Source organism: Mobula birostris, chromosome 2, assembly GCF_030028105.1.
Source record: "Mobula birostris isolate sMobBir1 chromosome 2, sMobBir1.hap1, whole genome shotgun sequence".
Lineage (NCBI taxonomy): Eukaryota > Metazoa > Chordata > Chondrichthyes > Myliobatiformes > Myliobatidae > Mobula > Mobula birostris.
This window is the reverse complement of record NC_092371.1, coordinates 13,528,271-13,553,628: the sequence shown is the minus strand read 5'-3', so window position 1 is coordinate 13,553,628 and position 25,358 is coordinate 13,528,271. Positions and strand designations below refer to the sequence as shown.

The following is a 25,358-nucleotide window of genomic DNA, read 5'->3' as shown; positions in this document are numbered from 1 at the left end:
TCGACCAACATAGTCCGAGGACGGCGCTGAGGGCAGCCCACAAGTGTCATCACACTTCCGGTGCCAACATAGCGTGCCCACAGCTCTCTAACCCTAACCTGTGTGTCATTGAAATGTGGGAGGAAACCAGAGCACCTGGAGGAAACCCAGGTGGTTATGGGGAGAAGATACAAATTTCTTACAGCAGCAGGAACTAAAGTGTTGCTACGCTAATATGCTGGCTGAAAAAAATGCAGGTGAATGTTTCCAGGAACATGACATCCGATGCTGCTATATTTTCCCTCAATTTTGGTAGCAGGGACTCCATCCTGTGAAACAGAAAACATTAGCGCCTCTCAGCATCCCAGGGATCTGGTAGAGCAGATGTGGGAGGCTGAATTGAAGTCCTCCCAGTTTGCTGGGGGCGATGCAGCCGGAGGAACGCCGGAGGTGCAGAAGGTGTACTCTTGCTGCCTGCGACTGCTCGTTGGCGGGAGCAGGCTTCTACTTCCGATCGGCCGGTTCTCCCGCTCGTCAAACGTCGAGTTAGGAAAATAAAGGAGGAAAATCGCCTGGAGTTTCCTCTCAGAATCCATCCGCCTTCTCCGAGCGGGGCCGGAACGGCGGACCGGGCCTTGGGGAGGGAGGGTTTTATTCCCGGCTCCGGTCTGTTGTGGAGGTGTTGGTCACGTCAGTAGGGAGGGGAGGGTTGCAGCAGACAATCCGGGCCGGTGGGTGGGGAGGCAACAGGTACCCACTGATTTATATCCCCACCTGTTTCCCTCAACCCATGTTAGATATCTTCATGGGACGATAGATTTCCTCAGAGGGCTCCTCCTGGACGCGGCGCTGGGATTCCAGGGTTAGAGTGACACTCCATTACCCCCGGGGGAGGGGGGCGTCTAAGGCGGCGGTGTCGTTGCCTTTTGAAACCATCGGGTCGGGGTTGATGGCAGATGACAACGGCCAAGGGGTTTATCTGTTAGTTACAAGGTTCAAAGGTGAAGGGGCGTTACCTTTGAGCCCAACTGGGGGTGGCGAATGATAAAAATCTGTCGGAATAGTCCTAAAAGTTTGCAGTAGGGGTTAAAGGTTGCTTGTAAAGGACAAGGTTTTTCAACCCAAAGTACCTCAGCAGGGAGAGCAGGGACTGGGTTTTGTCTGGATGAGGGGGAAAGGACGGGATCTTTGAACCCAACTGCTCTGGGTTGACAGATGTTAAAGGTCAATGGGGGAATTACTCTAAAAGTCCCGAGTAGGTGGTTAAAGGTGGAGAGGCAAACTTGTTCAACCCAAAGGACTGTAGGAGAAGGAGTGGGGACTGGGTTTTGTTGCTAGTTTAGACTAGAGGGAAGCAAGGCGAGATAATCCTTTGTCCGGATAACTCAGAAGCGAATAACAGCCACCCTGCCCCCTAGTTATCCAGGAGCCCACGATGAGGGCATTTGGAGTTTCCACATCCAGATGCCCCTGATCCGAGCACCAAGTTAGAGAGGACGGGCTGCTGCTGAAGACGGGGCACGGGAAAATTGAATTCTGGTCCCCTGTCAATGCAGGGAGCAAAGATCCTAGACCTCACGTTGTGAGTTTTCTCTGTGGAAGACATCAAGTGGCTACTGATCTGCACCCTCCTCCCTGCCCAGAGGGAGAGGCGCCTGACGGAAGTGTCACCATCGCCCATAACCGCAGCCTGTTGTGTCTGCAGAACCAGCCATCCAGCCTAATAGCACTTCTCAACTCTCAGCAAATCTGTTAAAGAGAGAATTAACAAGTGAATTGATCCATCAAAGCTGTCTGCAACTTGGAGTAAAAGTTAAAATGGTGGACAATGCTTGAAGATTAAAGGAGTGGTGGAATTATTGTCAGCATTTCTAAGGACGGGATTCACTGGCCGCGGAGATATTACCAGAACTTTTCCTTCACCTGGGGCCAGTAGGGGTTGGTCATGGACGGCACTGACTTTGGACAAGGTGACAGAAAAGTGGCCACCATGTCTGGAGTGGATGCAGATGTGAAGCCCAAGTCAGTGGGCGCCGAGCTATCTGCTTCCGGAGACCCCGGTGAGACTGAGCGTCCACAGGGAGAAGGAGAGCAGGCCCAGAAAACTTCATCCTCTGATCCCGCCGAGAAGCTGGAAGAGGGTCTGAGACTGGGAGCTGACACCCAGGCAGCGGACAACAGCAAGGAGTCGGTGACCAGTGGATTGGCCTCGGTGGAGTCCGAAGGGGATGTGGCCAGCCTGTGCTCCCAGGAGGAGGCGGACAGGGAGGACCAGCAGGAGGCCGAGTGCCCACTGGCTGAGAGCACAGAGTCTGACCAGATCTCTGCCCCATCCCTGGGGAGCTGCAGCGAGATGGAGCAGGAGCCCTTGCAGGGGGCCGCACCGAAGCCCGAGGTCCATCGAAGTGACCCCAGCAACACTTTCTATTACGTGAAGTGGATCAGCTGGAAGGGAGAAAAGACTCCTATAATCACCCAGAGTGAAAACGGGCCCTGCCCGCTCATCGCCATCATGAACATCTTGTTCCTGAGGTGGAAGGTACAGTTGGGTAGCTTCCCCAGTTTGGGACACTGGAACGGAGGGGCTAATGTTGACATTGTGTTTTACGCCACAGAAACGGGACCCTCAAACCACTGTGTACATGTTACCCATTGTACTTGTCCTATTTACTGAGGGCATGAGAGGAGAAAAATTTAAAACAAATCTGAGGGGAAAATTTTTATTCTATTTAGTTTAGAGACACACGGCATGGTAACAGGCCTTTCAAGTCCAATAAACCCGCACTGCCCAAATACACTGATGTGGCCAATTAACCTGAGTGTCTTTGGAATGTGGGAGGAAACCCACACAGTCAGACTCCTTATAGACAGCGGTAGGAATTGAACCTGGATTGCTGGTGCAGTAACACACGACTGTACCGCCGACTTCCTGCAAAGAGAAGTGCATCTATGGAATGAACTGTCAGGGAAAGTAGTTGAGGGAGGGACAATGATGACATTTAGAAGACACTTGGAAAGGAAAGGTTTGGAGAGATGGATCAAATGTGGGCAGCCAGTTCTAGCTTAGCTGGGAACATGGATCAACACAAGGGGCGTTTGTTACTCTCCAACCTGTATTTAGTCTGAATGCTTCTTAAATATTTTGGGTCTCTGCATCCAACACCCCCTGAGGCAGTACGTTTCAGAATCCATAAGACATAGGAGCAGAATTAGGCCATTCAGCCCTTTGAGTCTGCCCCACCATTCCATTGTGGATATTTATTATCCCTGTCTACTCCATTCTCTTGCCAACTCCCGTAACGTTTGATGCCCTTACTAATCAAGAACCTGTCAACCCCTGTCATTAATATACTCAATGACTTGGCCTCCACAGCCGTCTGTGGCAATGAATTCCACAGATTCACCACCCTCTTTTCTAAAAGGATACAAACTGCTTATAGAACATTTTGGAATTGATCTCTGAACTCTGATGCCCCGAGCTGTAATAGCATCGCACCAGCCGCTACCATGGTCCCCCGTCGCGACCCAGCAGAGGACCGTGATATCAGATTCAACCCTCTGCTGAGTGCTGAAATCTTTCTCTGAGCTGAGTATAAACAGTCCCACGACCACTACTTTGGAGAAGAGATTTCTCCTAATGTTTTTGACAATTTTTTATCATTACGGTTGCTAAAATCAGACCTGGTGCTTGTAAAGAGTTATGGGATGCCCTCGGTTTGTGAAAGCCCCTACATAAATTTTAGTTCAACTTCAGAGTACACTTATTATCAAAGTATGTATACAGTATACCACCTTGAGATTCATCTCCTTGCAGGCAGCCACAAAACAAGGAATATAGAACCCATTTAAAAAACACCCACACAAAAAAGGCCATCAAGCATCCAATGTACAGTAAAAAGAACAGGCTGTGCAAGCATTAAAAAATTAAACAAACAACACACAGAACATGAATGGCAGAGTCCCTGAAAGTGAGTCCACAGCCTAGGAGCCAGTTCAGTTCATGTTTGAAGACTGACAGAGTGACCCTGGAGTAGTTCAATGGGAGTTTACTTTGGAGTGGTGGTCTGAAAGTTGCTGCTTAAAATTCCTATTGAATAATGACAAATTTATTTTAATTTGAGTGTATTCACATTGATGTTATGTTTAGCTCCATCTGGTTAAAGCTAATTTTGTCTTTTGTGTCACATGTTTGTCTGAGACACACTTTAGTGCTTCACATCAAAGGTAGAGACCTGAATTGATAGAGAAATCAATTTTACTTGTGTTCAAATCATTCGATTGTCTTGTCTCCCCCTTCCCAACGTCAGTGATTTCCTTCATGCTCCACAACCTTCCATGAGTTCTGTCATTTTTCATTTCTGGCCTCCGGATTACCCCCTGCTGTGTTGTGCCCCCCCCCCCAACAACCGAATTTCCTCCCTGAACTTCCTCACCTCTCCTGTATTAAGATTCAAGATTGTTTAATGTCATTAAACACAATGTACGTAATGTACACAAGTGTAAAGGAGAACAAGATAATTGTTACTCTAGATCCAATGCAGCACCAAAAAAGCCACAAAAGATAAAGAACACAATAATAATTTAAAAAGACAATATAAATTCATAAGACACCTGATATACATAGTTTGATTGTATGTCCATAAAGTGATGCTAGGCTGTAGATAAGGTGACTGACAGGAAATAATAACTATAACAAAATAGTGCTGGAGGTGTGATCAGCCTTACTGCTTGGGGAAAGTAACTTTTTGTGTCTGGTGGTCCCGGCTTAGCCTCCTCGCTGATGGGAGTGGGACAAACAGTCCATGAGCTGGGTTGCTGGGATCTTTCATGATATTACTGGCCCTTTTCCAGCACCTTTCCGTATACATATCCTTGATGGAGGGTAGGCTGGTGCTGGTGATGCGACGGGTGGTTCTAACTACCCGTTGTCGAGCCTCACCCTCCCAGTGAGATTTGGGTCACCTGTCCCTACATCCCCTGAGCTGACTCCGTGTCGGATTTTCACTTTTATCGTTCTCACTGCTTTAGTTTAGTCTGTTAAAGGATATGCATTAATGGAAATTGAAATAATGAATGCTTTAAAAGGAGTCTTTATTATTAAATGTTAACAATCAGTGGTCACTTTGCTTTAGGTTGTTCTCAGATGTTTTCTTTTTTCTGTAGGTGAAGATACCGCCAAAGACCGAGGTGGTATCAGTTGAGCAGCTGATGATCCTCCTAGGTAATTATCAATTGGTTTAAACTGATCAGTGTCCTGTAGACAAAAGTTCAAGGTAAATTTATTTTCAAAGTACACATGTGTAGCAGTTAGCGCGTGCTATTATAGCATTGGAATTTGGAGTTCCATTCCAACGTCATCTGTAAGAAGTCTGTAGGTCCTACCTGTGGAATATGTGGGTTTTTGTCATTGTAAATTGTCCCGTGATTGGACTTGGGTTAAATTGGGGCTGCATACCCATTGCTGGGTGGCCCAGCTCAAAAAGCCTATTCCATGTTGTCTCTCAATACATAAATAAATAATATACAACCTTGAGATTGGTTTTCTTACAGGCATTCATGGGAAAATAAAGAAATACAATTTAGTCCATGAAAAACCGTATACAACAAAGACCAACAAATCGAGATAATAATAAAGGAAAGGTAAATAAGTAACACTGAGACTGTGAGCTGCAGAGTCCCGGAACGTGCGTCTGCAGGCTGTGGAGTAACTTCAGCTTGAGACGAATAAAGCCATCCAGGCTGGTCTAGGAGCCTGTTAGTTGGAGGGCAACAACTGATAACCATCTTTTTGAAACCAATATTACCCTAATTTTCATCGTCCTCTTCCTGATTCAACCTAGTTAATCAAAGGCAGAGTTTCAACATATTGTCACATTCCCCATCCTCAGCCTCATGTCTCTGTAATCTCTGACACAGCTCTGCACTCTCCTCTTCACCCAATGGTGGCTAAGCCTTCAACTGTTCTGGCCACGAGCTTTGAAACTCTCTTTAAACCTCTCCACTTGTCCTTTCTCCTTTAAAATGCTACTTTCAACCTACTGCTTCTGCGACCTACAGACCACAGTTCCCTCTAAGCTGCGCGGGTATGCGGCCACGCAGTAACTGAAATACTCCCGCGCACATAGTTTTTGTCACCACGCAGCTAGAATTTTCTTTTATATAATGTTTTACTAAAGTGTTGCACAGTTTCAAGCCATGTAGAAAGTTCCTGCTCAGAGCAATGGTTAGTCCATGCAGCTGTAAAAAAAACTTAGGAACGCTGCTACAGACTCACTTTCAAGGCTCTTTACAACTCATTTTCAATATTATTTTTATTTTGGACAGTGGTTGTTTGTTAGTTTTTGTTTATGGCTTTTTATAAATTTTATTTTTTTATTTCCTTATTTTTCCTGTAAATGCCTGCAAGAAAATGAATTTCAAGGTAGTGTATGGTAATATATAAGTACTTTGATAATAAATTTACTTTTAACTATGAGCTTTTGAGTTTCTTGGTCATACGTTAATATGGCTTGGTGTAAAACTCCAAGCAGTGCTTTAGTGACACTGTCAATAACGTTTATTTCTGTACTACGTATTATGTTCAGAACAGGACAGGCCCTTTGGCACATAATGTTGTGCTAAACTTTTAACTTACTCCAAGATCAGGCGACCTGTTCCCTCCCACATACCCTTCCACTTTCCATTCATCCATGTGCCTGTCTATGAGTTTCTTAAATACCCTAATGTATCTGCCTCTACCACTGCCCTTGGCGCCGTGTTCCATGCACCTGCCACTTTGTGTAGAAGAATGTAACTCTGGCTTTCCTCCAATCACTTTCAAAGCACGCCCTCTTGTGTTGCCGCTTGCAGTCCAGGAAAAGAGGCGCAGGTTGTCCACTGTATGATTCTTATCATCTTATATGTTCTGCCTGTGACCGGACGGGATTCCTCCAAGTGCTCCGGTTTCTTCCCACACTCCAAACACGTGCGAGTTAGGGTTTATGAGTTGTGGGCACGCTTTGTTGGGACTGGAAGCATGGTGACACTTGTGGGCTGCCCCCAGCACATTCTTGGTCAGTGTCGGTTGTTATCGCATTTCACTCTTATGTTTCAATACACATGTGACAGATAAAGGTCATCATTAAATACCTCATTGACCTCCTAATGGTGAGGAATAGAATCTGGGGAGAGTTGATGTGAATGTTGGGAGAATTAGGAAAAAAAAACAAAAGTTATGTATATTTATACAAAATAAGTGCAAATGAAAACTTAATGGATAACATGGACCATGTGGGCCAAAGAGCTGTGTTTCTGTGTTGTAGCTCTCCAGCTGACACTATTGGAAGCTTAAAAATCAGAGCCCCATTTCGCTGCTGTAGCTCTCCAGCTGATGCTATCAAAAACTCAAAAATCAAAGCCCTATTTCGCTGCTGTAGCCCTCCAGCTGACACTTTCGAAAGCTTAAAAAAGGAATACTTGAGTGAATAGTGCCACGAGGTACTGTTACAGCGCTATAAAACTCTGCTTAGAACACACTTGGAGTATTGTGTTCAGTTCTCTCCATCTCATTATGGAAAGATGTGGAAGTTTTAGACAGGGTGCAGAAGATGTTGCCTGGATTCGAGAGCATGTCTTACGAGGATAGGTTGAGCAAGCTAGGGCTTTTTCCTTTGGAGAAGAAAGGTGGATTAGATGTGACTAGATAGAGATGTATAAGGTGATAAAAGGCATAGATAGAGTGAACAGCCAGAGACTCCTTCCCAGGGTGGAGGTGGCTAATATCAGGGGGTATAATTTTAAAATGATTGGAGGAGACGTTCGAGGTAGAGGGAGATGTTGTAGGTTTTTTACACAGAGAGTGGTGGATGCATGGAATACGCTGCCAGGGGTGGTGGTAGAGGCAGATACATTGGAAATATTTAAGAGATGCACATATTTGAAAGAAAACTGAGGGCTATATGGGAGAGAAGGGTTAAATTAATCTTGGAAAAGATGAAAGAGTGGGCACAATATCGTGAGCCGAAGGGCCGGTACTGCACTATGCATCAGCATAGTAAGGATTTCACTGTGTTCATCCATAAGAAGTAGGACCAGGAGTATGGCCTGTCAAGCTTGCTCCGCTATTCAATAAGATCATGGCTGATCTGGCCATGGACTCATCGCCACCTACCTGCCTTTTCCCCATAACCCTTAATTCCCCCTACTGTGCAAAAATCTATCCAACCTTGTCTTAAGTATATTTACTGAGGTATCCTCCACTGCTTCATTGGGCAGAGAATTCCACAGATTCACCACTCTCTGGGAAAAGCAGTTCCTCCTCATCTCTGTCCTAAATCTACTCCCTCGAACCCTCGAATATTGAGGCTATGTCCACTAGTTCTAGTCTCACCTACCAGTGGAAATAACTTTCCTGCCTCTATCTTATTTATCCCTTTCATAATTTTATATGTTTCTATAAGATCTCCTCTCATTCTTCTGCATTCCAGTGAGTACAGTCCCAGGTGACTCAATCTCTCCTCATAGTCTAACTCCCTTATCTCTGGAATCAACCTGGGGAACCTCCTCTGCACTGCCTCCAAAGTCAGTATATCCTTCCTCAAGTAAGGAGACTAGAACTGCACGCATACTCCAGATGCGGCCTCACCAGTACCCTGTACAGTTGAAACATAACCTCCTTGCTATCGATCCCTCTAGCAATGAATGCCAACATTCCATTTGACTTCTTGATAGCCTGCTGCACCCGCAAACCAACCTTTTGTGATTCATGCACAAGCACTCCCAAGTCCCTCTACACAGCATCATGCTGCAATTTTTTTTACCATTTAAGTAATAATCTGCCTTTTCATTTTTCCTTCCAATGTGGATGACCTTGTATCTACCAACATTGTACTCCATCTGCCAGACCCTTGCCTACTCACTTAACCTATCTATATCTCTGCAGATTGTCTGTATCTTCTGTACAACTTGCTTTTCCACTCAATTTAATATCATCAGCAAACCTAGGTACACGACACTTGGTCCCCTCTTCCAGATCATTAATGTATATCGTGAACAGTTGCGGGCCCAGCACCGACCCCTGTGGCACACCGCTCACCACTGATTGTCAGCCAGAGAAACACCCATGTATCCCAACTCTCTGCTTTCTATTAGTTAACCAATCCTCTATCCGTGCTAATACATCAGCCCCAACTCTATGCATCCTTTTCTTATGGATGACTTTTTTGTGGCACCTTATCGAATGCCTTCTGGAAATCCAAGTAAATAATGTCTCTCTGTTCCCCTGTATCCACTGTACTTGTTATATCCTCAAAGAACTCCAGTCAGTTTGTCAAACAGGACTTGTCTTTGCTGAATCCATGCTGCATCTGCCTGATAGATCCATTTCTTTCCAGATGCCTCACTATTTTGTAATGATAAGCATTTTCTGAACTACAGATGTTAAACTAACTAGCCAATAGTTACCTGCCTTTTGACTACATCCTTTTTTGAACAGTAGTGTGACATTGGCCATTCCCTAATTCACTGGGACCTGTCCAGAGTCCAGAGAATTTTGGTAAATTATCACCTAAGCCTCTACTATAACTTCTGTCATTTCTTCCAGTACACTGGAATGCATTCCGTCAGGACCAGGGGACTTATCTATCTTCAGGCCCACAAGTTTGCTCAGCACTACCTCTTTAGTGATTGCTTTTGTATCGAGGTCCTCACCTCCCTTCACATCCATAACATCTCTCTTTGGCATGTTAGATGTGTTCTCCACCGTGAAGATTGTCATTTTAAGCCTCAGCCATTTCCACATTACCCAATATCAATTTCCCCTTCTCTGTTTAATATAATTATAAAAATTTTTACTGTCCGTTTTTATATTTTGTGCTAATTTATTTTCATAATCTAGCTTCCCTTTCTTTATTGCTTGTTTAGTGGTACTTTATTGCTTTTTAAAGCTTTCCCAAACTTCCAATTTTCCACGACTCTTGGTGATTTTGTACGCACAAGCTTTTAGCTTGATGCGTTCTTCTATTTCCTTTGTTATCCAAGGCTGGCTCTCCCCACCCTTACTGTCCTTCGTTTAACTGGAATATACTTTTGCTGGGCACTGTGAAAAATCTCTTTGTAAGTCTTCCACTGTTCCCCAACTGTCTCACCATATAGCCTGTGTTCCCAGTCTACAGTAGTTGAACCCTCCCATATCCCATTGTAGTCTCCATTGTTTAGGCATAAAACACTGGTTTTAGATTGAACTATTGCACCCTCCATTTGTATGAAATTCAGTCATACTGTGATCACTCTTTCCAATAGGATCCCAACTACAAGATCACTAATTTTACCTCTCATTGCACAAGACCAGATCTAAGATAGCACGTTCCCTTGTAGATTCAGTAACATGCTGTGCAAAAAAGTCATCACGGATGCATTCCATGAAGTCCTCCTCAAGACTGCCTTGACCAACTTGATTCACCCAATCTACATGCAAGTTAAAGTCCCCCATGATAACTACTGTTTCATTCTGACATGCCTCAGATATTTCTGTGTTTATTGCCTGTGCCACTGTAGTGTTACTATTTGGTGGCCGATAGACAACTCCCACCAGTGATTTTTTTGCCTTTACTATTCCTAATCTCTACCCAGATAGATTCAATATTCTGCTCCTTAGATCTTATATCTTGCTATCCCCCGATCTCATCTTTCATTAAGAGCACTACCCCACCTCCCTTACCTTCCTGCCCATCCTTCTGTATTACCTGATATCCCTGGATGTTTAATTCCCAATCCTCTCCACCCTGCAACCACATCCCTGTAATGGCCACTGAATCATACCCCTTTGTACTGATTTGTACAACAAGTTCACTGACCTTGTTTTGAATACTACGGGCATTCAAATAGTGCCCTTACACTCATCGTGCTTTTAAAATCTTGTAACCTTTTACTCTTTTGCACTTGACTTTTCTTCACTCCGCTCACACTTCTTTATGTTTTGCTTTTTCTTTATCTTTTCCACACTTTTCTTTTTTACTTCTTGAATCTGTTGAACAACCTACTCCCCCCATTTTTTTTGTGTGCCAGAGCCTCGGCGACCACTTTTTGTTTCCAAGTGGTTGTCTTGGAGGAAAGGTTCTGTGTGTGGTCCCCCACGTCCTTCTCACAGCGCAGTTGTTTGTTTTTTTTTTACAAGGCCGAGTTGCGAACTCGACACTCAACCCGGCACGGATGGAAAGCGTGCCCGGGAGCAGCCTGAATGGGTTCGAACTCGGGAACCTTCGCTCCGGAGTCCGACGCTGATGTCACTGCGCCACCAGCCTGCCACCCCCCTACTATTTAGTTTAAAGCCCTAGCCACAAAAAAGTAATCACTCCAGCAATGTTTCTGTGCAACCTATTAATGATCTGTATATCCTGATACCTGGGTTAACTGCTCTCGCTTATGTTTTCTCTCCCAGGTGACTGCGTACTCAACACCAAGCCAAAGGAGAGCTCAGAGGGCCTGCAGCTCAACTTCAACCAGGTATTTCAACCCACCTCACATTGAGTTGGGTTTATTGTCATATGAAACATACAATGAAAGTCGTGTAAAAAAAAAAGTCGTGCTTGCAGCAGTATCTCAGACGTGTAGATTCAAACAACAACACAAGAGGTGACTTGATAAAGGTCTATAAGATAATAGGAAGTGTAGATTGAGTGGACAGCCAGAAACTTTTTCCTAGGATGGAAAAGGCTAATATGAGGTGCGTAGTTTTAAGGTGATTGGAGGAAAGTATAGGGGGGATAGGGGTAGATTTTTTACACATAGTATGGTGGGTGCCTGGACAACACTGCCAGAGGCAAATAAATTAGACATTTAAGAGACTCTAGGTTAGGCATATGGATGATATAAAAATGGAGGGCTATGTGGGAGGGAAGGGTGAGATTGAACTTAGAGTAGATTAAAAGGTCGGCACAATATCATGAGCCGAAGGGCCTGTACTGTAGTATGTAAGACACAAGTTATAGAAGACAGTATAATTGCTCCCTCCTCTCTCTCTCCCTCCCCCTTCTCCCTTCCCCTCCCTCCCTCCTTCTGTCATTTCCCCACCCTCGCCTTACTCTCTCCCTAGAACATGAACGATGCCATGGCTGTTCTACCCAAGCTCTCCACAGGGCTGGATGTAAATGTCCGGTTCACAGGAGTTGGTGACTTTGAGTACACCCCCGAGTGCATCGTGTTCGACCTGTTGGATGTCCCTCTCTACCACGGCTGGCTTGTTGACCCCCAGGTACGTGTGAGAGGTACAAGGGAAACACTCTCATTCTGCTCTACCTGCAGTGACAGGAGGCTGGGAATGGTGGTGGGTTCAGTCAGGCATCTCCTCGTCCTTTGGTGACATTGTGGACTACACGCCCCCTCTCTGGCAGAAGGGTTCCTGAGTCCATGTTGCAGTGTCAGAGGTACCTTCTACCAGTTGATACACAAACTGAGTGCTTATCTGCCCTCTTCCTTAATTTCATCACTCTGTACTGGGGCTAGGCAGCTCACCAGAGTCCTCCGTCCTAGGCTGAAGGTTGATCAGCTCTGAGGATCCTGCTTTCACCACACAACTTCATATGTTCTCTAGGCGAAGATCCTTCCTTTCCCAGTGTTGAGGTCTTTGGAGTTTCTGTGGCTCTGGGCTTTTACGGGATTGGGTTGCTAGCCCCATGTCCAACCCTCCTCATTTTGCAGACTGTTCATGGTGGAGTTCTATCTGTCGTCTGGGTGAGCAGTAAAGATGCCACAGCTGCATTGAGGATCCTGGGGCCAATATCTATCTCACTGACAATGAAATGGACCCTTCTTTGTGGGGTCTTGCTGTATGGAAATTGTCTGCTGACTTTCATCCAGAGATGATTGAGTTTGCTTTCTAAATGGTATAAGGAAGCAGATGAAAAGGTTTCTGTTTTAATCAGGCTGGTGTGATCAAGGACACACCATCTGTTAAAAGGGTTGAACCAACACTCCTTAAAGAGAATTCTACAAAAGGAGAAGGCATTTGGCTCGTAGAATCCCTGCTAGGGCAGTCAATTCCACCCATGCACTCTGGGCTAATTGGAGAGGCCTTTCGAGGAGCTGCAAAGGCACAACAGGACGAATGGCCTCGTTTGGTGCTATGTCACCCTAATTTCCTATAGCCAGAGAGGGTTCCTTCCTTTTACCTTGTGTCTGTTTCTCTTGCGCATGAGCTAATTACTGTGATCAGGCTGGCAGGAGGTGAACAGCACTTTTGTCGTCCGGGCACTCCCTGTGTGACACAAGATCTTATTTTTCTCTCCCTCTCCTCTTCTATCTTCTAATCCCTCCATCCCTTCTTGGACTTCTCTCTCCTCCTGACCTCCCTGGTCCTGTCCTCAATTCCCACTTCCTCTCCCTCCTTCCCTCCTTGGTCCTCTCTCTTCCCCTCTTCTCCCTTACCATGGTCCTGCATACCACCCCCTGCCAATTACCCTTCCTCCTTCTCTCTCCACCACCCCCTCACTCCATGGTCCTCTTCCTTTCTCCCACTCCCCTGGTTATCTCTCACCCCACTCCCTATTCCTCTCCCCCCTGCTCCTCTTCCCACCTACATTCCCCTCCCTGTTGATCTCTCCAGAGTCATGAGGTTGTGCAGGCAGTCGGGAGGTGCAGCTACAACCAGCTTGTGGAAAAGATCATCAGCTCCAAGCAGTCCATGGACAGCACACTGGTCAGTGAAGGTAAGGAGGACCGTGCCCTGTCCCTGACTGCTCAGTGAAGGTGAGGAGGGCGGTACCCGGTCCCTGACTGGTCGGTGAAGGTGAATGGGGGCTGTACCTGGTCCCTGACTGGTCGGTGAAGGTGAATGGGGGCTGTGCCCTCTCCCTGATTGGTTGGTGAAGGTGAGTGAGGGCTGTGCCCTGTCCCTGACTGGTTGGTGAAGGTGAATGGGGGCCGTGCCCTGTCCCTGACTGGTCGGTGAAGGTGAATGGGGGCTGTGTCCTGTCCCTGATTGGTCAGTGAAGGTGAGGAGGGCTGTACCTGGTCCCTGACTGTTCGGTGAAGGTGAATGGGGGCCGTGCCCTGTCCCTGACTGGTCAGTGAAGGTGAATGGGGGCCGTGCCCTTTCCTTGATTGGTGGGTGAAGGTGAATGGGGGCCGTGCCCGGTCCCTGACTGGTCGGTGAAGTTGAGGAGGGCCGTACCCTGTCCCTGACTGGTCGGTGAAGGTGAATGGGGGCCGTGCCCTTTCCTTGATTGGTGGGTGAAGGTGAATGGGGGCCGTGCCCTGTCCCTGACTGGTCGGTGAAGGTGAATGGGGGCCGTGCCCTTTCCTTGATTGGTGGGTGGAGGTGAATGGGGGCCGTGCCCTGTCCCTGACTGGTCGGTGAAGGTGAGGAAGGCTGTACCCTGTCCCTGACTGGTCGGTGAAGGTGAATGGGGGCCGTGCCCTGTTCTTGACCAGTCAGTGAAGGTGAGCTGGACAGTGTCCTGCCCCTGATTCTGTGCCAAGAACTGAGTTTGCAGGGAAATGTTGAATAGTTTCAGACTTCCTTGGAGCGCAGGAGAATGAGGGGAGATTTGATTGATATGTAAAATATTGAGCAGTATATGTAGGGTAAATGCAAGCAGGCTTCTTCCATTGAAGTTGGATGAGACGAGAATGAGAGGTCATGGGTTAAGGGGAATCTGAGGGGGATCTTTGTCACTCAGAGGGTGGTGTGAGTGTGGAACAAGCTGCCAGCGGAAGTGGTGAATGTGGGTTCGATTGCAAAATTTAAGAAAGGTTTGGATAAATACATGAACGGTAGGCTATGGGCCGGGTGCAGGTCGATGCAACTAGGCAGTATAACAGTTTGACACGCACTATTTAGTGTTCTGTGCTGTAGCGCTCTGTGACTATGTTAATAATTGCTTGCACTGTTCCATAGGGCTGGTCGCAGAGCAGTTCCTAGATGCAACTGCCACGCAGCTGACTTACCACGGTCTCTGCGAGCTCACGGCTGCAGCTAAGGAAGGAGAGCTGTGTGTCTTTTTTCGAAACAATCATTTCAGCACGATGATTAAGCACAAGGTGAGGAGTAGAGGATGAGAACCCTCTTCCACATCTCATGTCCTCCATCTCCATTCTAATTGGGTTGTATGGTAGCATAGCAGTTAGCTTAATGCTTTACAGCGCCCACTGCTGTTTGTAAGGAGTTTGTACCTTCTGCCCGTGACAGCATGTGTTTCCTCCCACCTTCCAAAGACATACAGGATAGTACATTAATTGGTTGCGTGGGCATATTGGATGGAGTGGGCTCATTGGGCTGGAAGAGCCTGTTTCTGTGTTGTATCTCAAAAAAAATCTCACATATTTAGTTATCTTTTCTTCTCACATGGCTGTGCTAATCACCTGCTCTAACTCTCTTAAATCCAGAAAAGTGCAGACTGAGGTAGAATTTTTCACACAAAAAGTGGAGGGTGCGTAGAATGCACTGCCAGAGGTGGTGGTAAAAACGTTAGGGACGTTTAAGACACTCTTGATAGCCACATGGATGATAAAAAAATGGAGGGCTATGTGGGAGGAAAGGCTTAGATTGATTTTAGAATAGATTAAAAGGTCAGTACAACATTATGTTCCATGAAAACATTAAAATTATTAGGGCAAGTACAGTAGCATAACGATTAGCGTAATGTTTTACAGTGCCAGTGACCTGGGTTCAGTTCCTGTCACTGTCTGTAAGGAGTGGGTTCATTCTCCCTGTGACCATGTTGGTTTCCTCCAGGTGCTCCGGTTTCCTCCCATAGTCCAAAGACACACGGGTGTTGGTAAATTGGTAACATGGGTGCAATTGGGTGGCGCAGGCTTGTGGGTTGAAAGGGCCTGTTACTATTCTGTATGACAAAATAAATAAGTAAATCCCATTACTCCCTATACTCCAATGTTTATTCTCTTTCCTGCCCATGAATTCCCCTTTTGTTGTTGTGAACTTGTACGTGGGGTTATTTAAAACCCCCACTGTGCCTTTGGGGGAAGAGGAGGAGATGGGTAACTCCACTCAGTGCCCGAGGTTGGGATTGAGCCGAGATCCCCTGGAGCTGAGAGAGGGCTGACTTGTCTCTACCCTGTCTCAGTGCTTCACCTGGGCCAGGATGACGTGCTGACCACGATTGTGAGTGAGCTGCCTCTTTGAGGGTCCAAGACGCTGGCAACAAGCCACAAAGTCCCGGTGTTTGAGGGAAACTGCAGTGCTCAGCGACATCGTGGTTCATTGAGAGGGATAGAGGAGACTGATCCTGGCAACAAAAGCGTTAACGTACGAGGAAAGTTTAATGGCTCTGCGACTGTACCCACTGGAGATTAGAAGAATGGGGGAGATCCCACTGAAACCTGTCGAATATTGAAAGGCCTGGATAGAGTGGATGTGGAGGGGATGTTTCTTATTGGGAGAGTCTAGAACCAGGGGGTACAGCCTCCCTTTAGAACAGAGATGAGAAGGAATTTCTTTAGCCAGAGGGTGGTGTAAATATGGAATTCATTGTCACAGACAGCTGTGGAGGCCAAGTATATGTAAAGTGGAGTTTGTTAGGTTCTTGATTACTAAGGGCATTAAAGGCTAAAGGGAGAAGGCAGGAGAATAGAATTGAGAGGGGAAAAAATTAGCCATAACTGAATGGTGGAGCAGACTCGATGAGCTGAATGGCCTTATTCTACTCCGATACCTTATGGACACCCAGAGTTGAAATCTCAGAAATTTCTGGGAAGGAGAGTTGGGAGCACATGTGGGGTTTGATGTGTGTGAGGCGGTGCGCAGTGTGAGTGATTGTCTTGGACATTTTTATTGTGATCGCGTGATCCTGTCACATTGGTAATGTAGAATACTGCAAGTCCAGTTCACTGGTTCATTGGTGGGACTAATAGCAGGGGAGCTGTGTTGCCTCAGTTGTGGCGAGGACTTGGCCCTTGCTGTGGGGTTGCCTGTTGCAGTTGCCCGAGGAGGAGATGCTGGAGGTGGTGTGGGAGAGAGCAAAGGCCTCTCTGGGCACGCTGGAATCCCTACTGGGTTGAGGGATGACCCCTCCTGTGTTTGCTCAGGACCAGAACAGCTTACCGTCAATCTGTAGTCATGCCACTCAAGGACTTGGGTATACTATTTTTTCTTCTTTGTGATTATGTTTTTCTGAAATCATAACCATATGTGTTATTTTTGGTGTGTGCTGTTGGTAATGTGTTTTGTACCTTGGCCCTAGAGGAATGCCATTTCATTTTTCTGTTTTCATGTAGGCTTGAATGATAATTAAGCTTGAACTTGAATGATAGTGCAGCCCGGCAGCAACTAAGTGTGTGACGGGTGTGTGTGTGCCTTTCTGCTCCACAGGGACACCTCTACCTTCTGGTGACCGACCAGGGCTTCCTGGCCGAGCAGAAGTTAGTGTGGGAGAGCCTGCACAATGTGGAGGGCGATGGCAGCTTCTGTGACGCGGAGTTCTGCCTCAGTCACCCCACTGGACGTCAGCTTGCCTACACTGCCAGTCAGCCACCCCAGCAGCAGATCGACCAGGTTCGCAAACCTCAAGGATCATCCTCTGCCCACCCGTCTACGTCCTGAGACCATCCCCCGCCATACTGACCCTCCCATCTGCTTCCTCACTTGGCTGTTTCTGGGATGGGAGTGGTAACGAAGGCCCCTGACTGTCCCTCCACCACCGTAGATGTAAGGGAGTACCAAGCAATAGATCAGGGCCTCATCTGTCCTTCCAGCTATATGTAGAATGGTCCATCGCCCACTGTGCTCCGGTGACAAGATATATTCACACCACCTACCCCCGCCTCCAGGTCTAGTGGCCTCTCCTTCACACAGACAAACTCCAGGGAATGCCTTGGTCTTCACCTCCTTGAGGAGGTGGTATTCCAGTGGAAGGCTCAGGTTACTGGTGAGAGAGTAGGGCACAGACATCCCAGCTTCATAAAGCTGTGCCAACAACCCCCAGGAATAAAATAATCATCATCACAGCTTGGAAGCGGGAAGTACTCTTCATCCCTGTCTCAAATCTTGAGTCCCCATCCTTGCGCTTCAGTTCCATCAAACACCCTGGCCCGACCTCAGGGTGGGTGGGTTGTGTAAGGTACTTCTCCTGTTCTAGCTGGGTACGTTGTGTTGCCAACAGCCGGCCTGGTGGGCAGTGAGTGAACAAATGATGAGGATGTGGAGTCACTGATGGCTCTTGTTCTGATCCCACAGGATTACATGGTGGCACTGTCCCTGCAACAACAGCAGGGCCCTGGAGACCTCAGTGACCTGGAACTGGCCCGACAGCTGCAGGAGGAGGAGGACCGACGAGCGGTCCGGTACCTTCAAGAGCAGGAGCACCAGGCCCAGCCGGTAAAGAACATCATCTCCCTCTCCCTCTTTTGTGTAAACTAAAGAGTAAAGATTAGCTTTAGATGTCGTGTACATCAAAAAATACAGTGAAATGTATTGTTTGCATCAAATTGGCCAATATTGTGCTGGTGGCAGCCTGCAAGTGTTGCCATGCTTCCAGCACCAACGTAACATGCCCACAACGTACTAACTTTGCAACGTGGGAGGAAACCAGAGCACCCTAAGGAAACCCACGGTCATGGGGAGAATGTACAAACTCCTGACAGCGGTGGGAATTGAAAAGCCGATCTTACATCTGGCTTGTAATCGCATTATGCTAACTGCTAGGCTGTTGTACCACCCCTTAAGCTAGCAGTTAAACTCCTCTTATGAGTTCCCCACAGGAGCTGCTGCCCAAAGAAACAAGCTTTTCCTCATACTAAATCGATTTAGTGTTTTAGTCTTAATTTCTCAATCTTGGGGTCACAAGGTGCTGGACCCTGGAGCAAACAGTTTGCGGAAGAACTCAGTAGGCCGAGCAGCATCTGTGAAAGGGTAAGGAACTGTTGACCCTTTGGGCTGAAACCCTGCACCAGGACTGACAATTCTTGTCACAGACGCTGTTTAACCTGCTGAACTCATCCTACAGATTCTCTGTTAGAACAGCCCAATACAGGCCATTTGGCCCAGGATATTGTGTCAATCTTTTAAGGTCAATCTAACCCTTCCCTCCCAAATAGCCCTCCATTTTTGTCACCCTCATGTGCCTACCTAAGAGTTCTTTAAATGCCCCTAATGTATCAGCCTCTACTAACATCCCCGGCAGCGCGTTCCATGCGTCCACCACTTTTCTGTGTAAAACAGCTTACCTCTGACCTGCCCCCGATCAACTTAAAACATGTCAGCTCATGTTACTCACTTCCTCCTTGGGAGTTTACAAGGCAGTGCTTTTTACAGAGAGTGATGGCTGCCAGGGGTGGTGGCAGTGTTTAAGACATGTTTAACAAGTACGTGACTGTGCAGCCAGTGGAAGGATGTACACCACATACAGGCTGATGTGCAGTTTAAATTAGCATTGTGGTCCACACAAGGGCCTGTTCCTGTGTGGTACTTTTCCATGTTCAATATTCCCCATGTTGGAAATCTGTCTGTGTGTGGAGTTTGGATGTTCCTCTTGTGACTGCTTGGGTTTCCTCCCACATCACAACTGTGTGCAGGTTGGTGGGTTAATTGACTGCTGTCATTTGCTACCCCTGGTGTGTTGGTGTAGGGTAGAATGTGGCGGGAGAGGGTTCGATGGGATTGCGGAAAGATTAAAAACGATGAGGTTAATCCGAGGTCTTCTGTTGGTTGGAGTCGACCGTGGGTCCTACCTGTCTACGATCAATTGATATCAAGCCAGGGCAGTATGATATGGAGAGCAAGCTGTTGCCCATGCGGCAAACTGTCCCACTCCACACAGCTGATAAACCAAATGAATGGCAAAGACTGATGCCGTTTGGAACAAACAGGGACACAGGAGTACAGGAGTTGCCAGTCTGCATTGAATTTAAAGTGGAGTTTGATGGGTTCTTGACTAGTAAGGCATCAAGTTATGGGGAGAATGGGTTGAGGGGGGAATAATAAATCAGCCAAACTTGATGGGCTGAATGGCCTAATTCTGCCCCTATAGCTGATGTGCAAGAGATTCGGTTTGTGGTGGAATGGGATTGGTGGGAGTTCTCTGTCAGCCAGTATAGACTGTATGGGCCGAACGGCCTCCTACGTGATAGGAAATTCTGCATACAGACATGAACAGAAGTGCTTAATATTTATTTGTTGGATTAAAGTTTAACAACCTTGTGAAGTTTATTGCATTTGTAACTTTTTAATTATGGGGTGAGGAGAATGTTGTTACACTGGTTCAGGAATTAGCGATGGTATCTTCTGCTGCTCAGCAGGGTTTGGAGCACTGAGAGAGGCGAGAGAGCAAAGCAGGCTTGAGATCAGGGCAGGGAGGGGCCCTTGTTAGAGTGTGTGCACGTGCGTCCTATGGTAGCGTAGCAGTTAGTGCTTTGCTATTACAGCTCAGGGAGTCAGAGTTCGGATTCAATCCCAGTGTCCTCTGTAAAGGCTGATTTATACTTGTGCGTATTAGCTTACGCCGTAGCCTATGCAAGTGGGCTATGCCGTTGTGAGCATTAATACTTGTGCGTTGGTGTGACTGCGTCACTCTGCAATTCACCGCCAAAACGCTAGTTGGTGGTGGGGCTTCTATGCCACTGTGTTGAGTTTCTTCGTGTTGAAACTCAAACTTCAAACAATGGCGACTGAAACTGAAGGAGGGTGAATTTTCTGTGCTTGTCCAGCCACTGAGAGACATGGATGAGGAAATGCATTTCAAATATTTTCGGATGTTGGCAGGTAGATTTGAGAATTTGGTTCACCGTCTCCAACCATTTATTTTGCATCTGTGTACGCACAGTATACTCAGAGACTGGCAATCACCATTCGAGTTTTAGCTTCAGGTAGAAGTCAACAGGCTGTAGCAGCTAGCTACAAACTGGCGTCAAGCACAGGGTCCTCCATAATTTTGGAGGTCTGTAAAGTCTTAGGGGAAAGCATTGCAGCCAGAGTTCCTTCCCTGCCCTTCAGTAGTCGCCCAATGGGAAGCTACCACAGCGTAGGAGGAAATGTGATGCTACCAAGCGGACTAATCACAGTTGTTGCGGTCTGTGTCGCCGTGACACGTAGTTACATTTTGGGAGAAGTGTGCGTCAGGCTACGGCGTAGGGTACGCGACTACGCCATACCTACGGCGTTGATTTGACGCACAAGTATAAATTGGCCTTCAGTCCTCCTCATGGAATGTGTGGCTTTTCCCTGGATGCTTCAGTTTCCTCCCACAGTCCGTAGACATGCTGGGTAGGTTAATTGGTCATTGTAAATTGTCCGTGATGAGTTAGGGTTAAATCGGGGTTGTCAGGGGTTGCTGGGCGATGCAGCTGGAAGGGCCAGTAGAGTCCATTTTATCCCTAAATAAAGAAATAGAAAACTAACAGCTACATTAACATAATTGGAATTAGGATTGGTTTATTATTATCCTGTGCAGTGAAATACAATGAAAATCTACAAGTTCAAATGTAATTGTCATTCAACCATACACAGGAATAAAGCCAAATTGAAACAGTGTTCCTCCAGGGCCAAGTTGCAAAACACAGAGCCAACAGTCACACACTGTACACAGCACATATAATCATGACAGCAGAAATACATACAGTTACAAGAAAATATATATCACAAAAATAATATAGCTCTGGTCCCCAAGTGTCATGCCCTGTAGATTGATTGTGTGTGGGTGTTGTACTGGAGCCGCGTTTCCACAGGAATAATCAGGCAGCACTCCTCCTGTCGTGCAAGTAGAGCCACAAATTTGTTGGTCCAGTTTACCACATTATTATCCGGATCGTTGATATCGATGATCCCTGTGGCATTCTACAAGTCACAGGCCTCCAATCAGAGAAGCAATCATCTACTACCATGCTCTGGCTAATCTCTAATCCAATTTACTACCTCATCCGGAACTTGTTAACTGAAATCTGATAATATGTGAAATTAATAATTTTGGCAGGAAAATTAATAAAGGAAATTCAAAGTAAATTTATTATCAAAGTACATACTGTATATGTCACCATACAATGAGATTACTTTTTTGCAGGCATTCATGGTAGAACAAAGAAATACAATAGAACCAATTAAAAACTACACACAAAGACTGACAAGCAATGTGCAAAAGACAAAAAGAGAAAATACAAACAAATAACTAAATAAATAAACAAATATGTACATAGATGGATAGATAACTAGATAGATTTAAAAAAACAACAAATTGATAACATGACTTATAGAGTCTTTGAAAGTGAGTCCATGGGTTGTGGAATCAGTTCAGTGAAGGGGTGAATGAAGTTATCCCCTCTGGTTCAAGAGTCTGATAATTGAGGGGTAATAACCGTTCCTGAACTTGGTGCTGTGGTTCCTGAGGCTCCGGTACCACCTCCCTGATGGCAGCAATGAGAAGACAGCATGGCCTGGATGGTTGGGCCTCTGATTTTGGATGCTGTTTTCCTGCGACAGTGCTCTGTGTAGATGTACTCAATGGTTGGGAGGGCTTTACCCATGATGGACTGGGCTGGACTTCTTGTAGACTTTTCCATTCAAGGGCATTGGTATTTCCATACCAGGCCATGAGTCAGTATACTCTCCACCTAGTTTGTCAAAGTTTTAGATGAAATGCCAAATCCTTGCAAGCTACTAGGAAAAAGTTTGAGAAATTTAGAGGGTCATGGGGCAAACACAGCCAATGGGACTAGCTCAGTTGGGCAACTCGGCCAGCTGTCGACAGTCTGTGGTCTCAGGCAGAGCAGCTGCTGAACCAAGCTGTGATACATCTGGACAGGATGCTCTCTGTTGTGCATCTGGAAAACTTGGTGACTGGGGACACGCTGAGTTTTAGTCTCCTACAGAAGTTAAGGCTTTGGGGTGTTTCCATAGCGTATTAACGTTGGACTTTCATCCCACAGCAGGCAGCAGCTGCACGCCAGCCCCCGGCCGCTGGACGCCAGGGAGGCTCTGAGCGCCGGCAACATCGGGAGCGGGAAAAGACCAAAGATTGCACCATCCTGTGAGCTGCCACCTTATCCAGTCTGGGTTCCCACTGCTGTGGTCAGCCACTCTTCCCAGTCCATGTGGGGCTGGTGCCTCACCTCTACTCCATATATGGGACAACTTCTGAAAACACTACCAAGCGTCGAGAGTCAAGGAGGCAGAGACGCTTTCATTGTGGGTCCTCAACCTTCCAGTGGATCCTGGGCAGGAGTGGTTGCCTGGATACCTTCCAGGAGATTACCAGTTGACCCTTCCTTTTCACCCTATTGGTTAATGGATGTGTTTGCCCTTGGCACCTGTGGCCACTTAGAAAGCCATTTACTCTCTCTCAATATATTTTCAGCTTTTATTTTAATTGAGGTTTCTTTTTTTTTGCAAGAAAATTATTTTAACCCTTTGCTTTCCACCCTCTGGCCTGATCCTGGAGATTTCAGGGCAATGATGGGTGGCTGGTATAGCCCCTGAGGTTAGAAGAGGCTGGCAGTGTCTGCTCTGTGTCCCAAGGACAGAGATGGACCATGCTCGGTAAGGTGATACTTAGCTGCTTGGTAGAGAAAACACCACCTTCGGGAGAGATTTAAAGACCACTGGCTTTTTGTGGGGTGGAGGGTCCTTTATTGAAATCCTCCCACTGTTTAAACAAATTCAGAATCACCCCCTGAGAAAATATTGTTAACCTCAGCATCTGTCAGAGTTGTAGAGACAGTTGAACAGGTGACCCACCCAATACAGAAACTCACTCTTACAGAATTTACCACCTAAAAAATCTGAGGCTTGGAATAAAATTTACTGTCATGGAATTTAAATAGAAAATAAATCAACACAACATTTTCCCCAACCTTGTGTCCTGACGCATGCCCAGATGATGTTATGTAAAATCAGGATATGGCCTGTCTATTAGGAACACAACGCTGTGCTTTAACGCCAGGTCACCTGTACAACACAGAGACAGACTCACTGTATCCGTGTCGCCCACAACATTGACCCAGTTTCCCAACTCTTGACCCATCGTCTTAGACCATAAGATATAGGAGCAGAGTTATGCCATTCAGCCCATCTAGTCTTTACCATTCCATCATAGCTAATTAAAAAACAGATCAGTCTTTTCATACATCTTCAGATGGGTTCTCTTGGAGCAGGGTTTTTGCCAAATGCTATTTCAAGGAAGGGTATTTGTCAGTTCTTGCCAAAGCAAGGCCGCATCAGATGACCTGCTCCGACTTATTGGTTAGACCTGGGCCAGGCTGCTTCCTGTCTACGGGAAGCAGAGTGGAAAATCGAGTCACGATGGTGGGGAGGGAGAGGTACAAAAGGGAGAAAGTAACTAGGATCATTTTGAGGTTAATGGGTGCAAAGGGAACAAAAATTAAACCCAGGACATAGAAACCATCTTAACTACCCACTCACCTGAGTCCTCAACATCCTGGTCATCCCTCCTTAAGGGGATGATGTCTCACTTTAAGGTCTGTCTGTCTTTGGAAATAACTCAGGCAGAGAACTTGGTTTCTCTCTCCCTACAACCTATTTGGTTCCTTTGATCTAATAAAACTTTTCCATACAATCAATTGCTTGAAGAAGCCCTTTCTCATCACCTCCCTGCCCAAGTTTGTGAGAGAAAGCAGGTGAAATGCAGCAGGCGCTGGGAATCTGAAAGATGCTCAGAGATGTCACAGACACTCACCGGGCCTGGCTGAGAGCAGCAGGACGTAACCAGAGCTTTGATCGGCACGCAGACACTGTCTGGAGTCAAAATGCAGCTGGGAGTGAAACACATTGGGCTTCCAACATTACAGGTCAGGCAGAACCTTGCCTGTTGCCCTCGGAAAGAGCTGTACCAAAGCCACTAATCCTCCACCACACCTCCCCATTCCTCCCAGTCACTTAAACCTCTCTCCCCTCCTTAAACTTCAATTCTCACCAAACTGGCCAGTGGTGATGGTCCAGGGGTCCAAAGGGTATGACCCTCTCTGAATATCAAACCCATCACTCCATCCCAACCCAGTCCTCTACCGACTAAACCCTTCTCACACTATTGCCCCCTTCCTCCCTCACTCCCATCCTACACTACTGAACTTCTTCCTCGCCTTCTCAGCCACCCCCAGAGTCAATTATTAACGGGTCTTGATTGTTTGACAGGCTTGAACGCCTTACGGTTTAGTTTTGGAAATCACTGTAATAAAATAGTTATTAGAATCTGCTTGGTCTCATTAGTTCATTTATTTCCAAATGGTTCTCCTTCACCTTCCAGACAGATGAGGGTTGTCAGTCATGATTGGCAGCTCATCTAGGAGAAGGAAAACTCTGATCTCAAACCTCCATTGTCTTGTGGCTATACTCACTTGCAGGGAAGGCTTTGGGATTAATCCCCGAAGAAAACTCTGGAGCCCTAAGTCAGTTCAATGCTGACAGGCAGCTTCTGCAACACTGCTCATGACAACTGTATTGGTTT

The 25,358-nt window shown here is 46.5% G+C and overlaps 1 protein-coding gene across 1 annotated transcript; it reads left to right on the top strand.

Moving 5' to 3' along the window:
• Positions 1-465: 465 nt before the first annotated feature.
• Positions 466-25,106, top strand: mindy1 (MINDY lysine 48 deubiquitinase 1). Its single transcript, XM_072283529.1, has 9 exons — positions 466-2,518; positions 5,143-5,200; positions 11,396-11,460; positions 12,050-12,208; positions 13,559-13,661; positions 14,852-14,994; positions 17,282-17,464; positions 18,146-18,286; positions 22,825-25,106. Exons 1-9 carry the CDS (start codon positions 1,925-1,927, stop codon positions 22,927-22,929), a joined length of 1,551 nt encoding a protein of 516 aa, XP_072139630.1. The 5' UTR covers positions 466-1,924; the 3' UTR covers positions 22,930-25,106.
• Positions 25,107-25,358: the final 252 nt, after the last annotated feature.

Excerpts from the sequence above, each read along its gene's own strand:
- mindy1 (XM_072283529.1), top strand. The coding sequence starts at position 1,925 with ATGGACGGCACTGACTTTGGACAAGGTGACAGAAAAGTGGCCACCATG. Across the intron at positions 5,201-11,395 it reads GCAGCTGATGATCCTCCTAG|GTGACTGCGTACTCAACACC; the intron begins GTAATTATCAAT and ends TTTCTCTCCCAG. Across the intron at positions 12,209-13,558 it reads GCTGGCTTGTTGACCCCCAG|AGTCATGAGGTTGTGCAGGC; the intron begins GTACGTGTGAGA and ends TGATCTCTCCAG.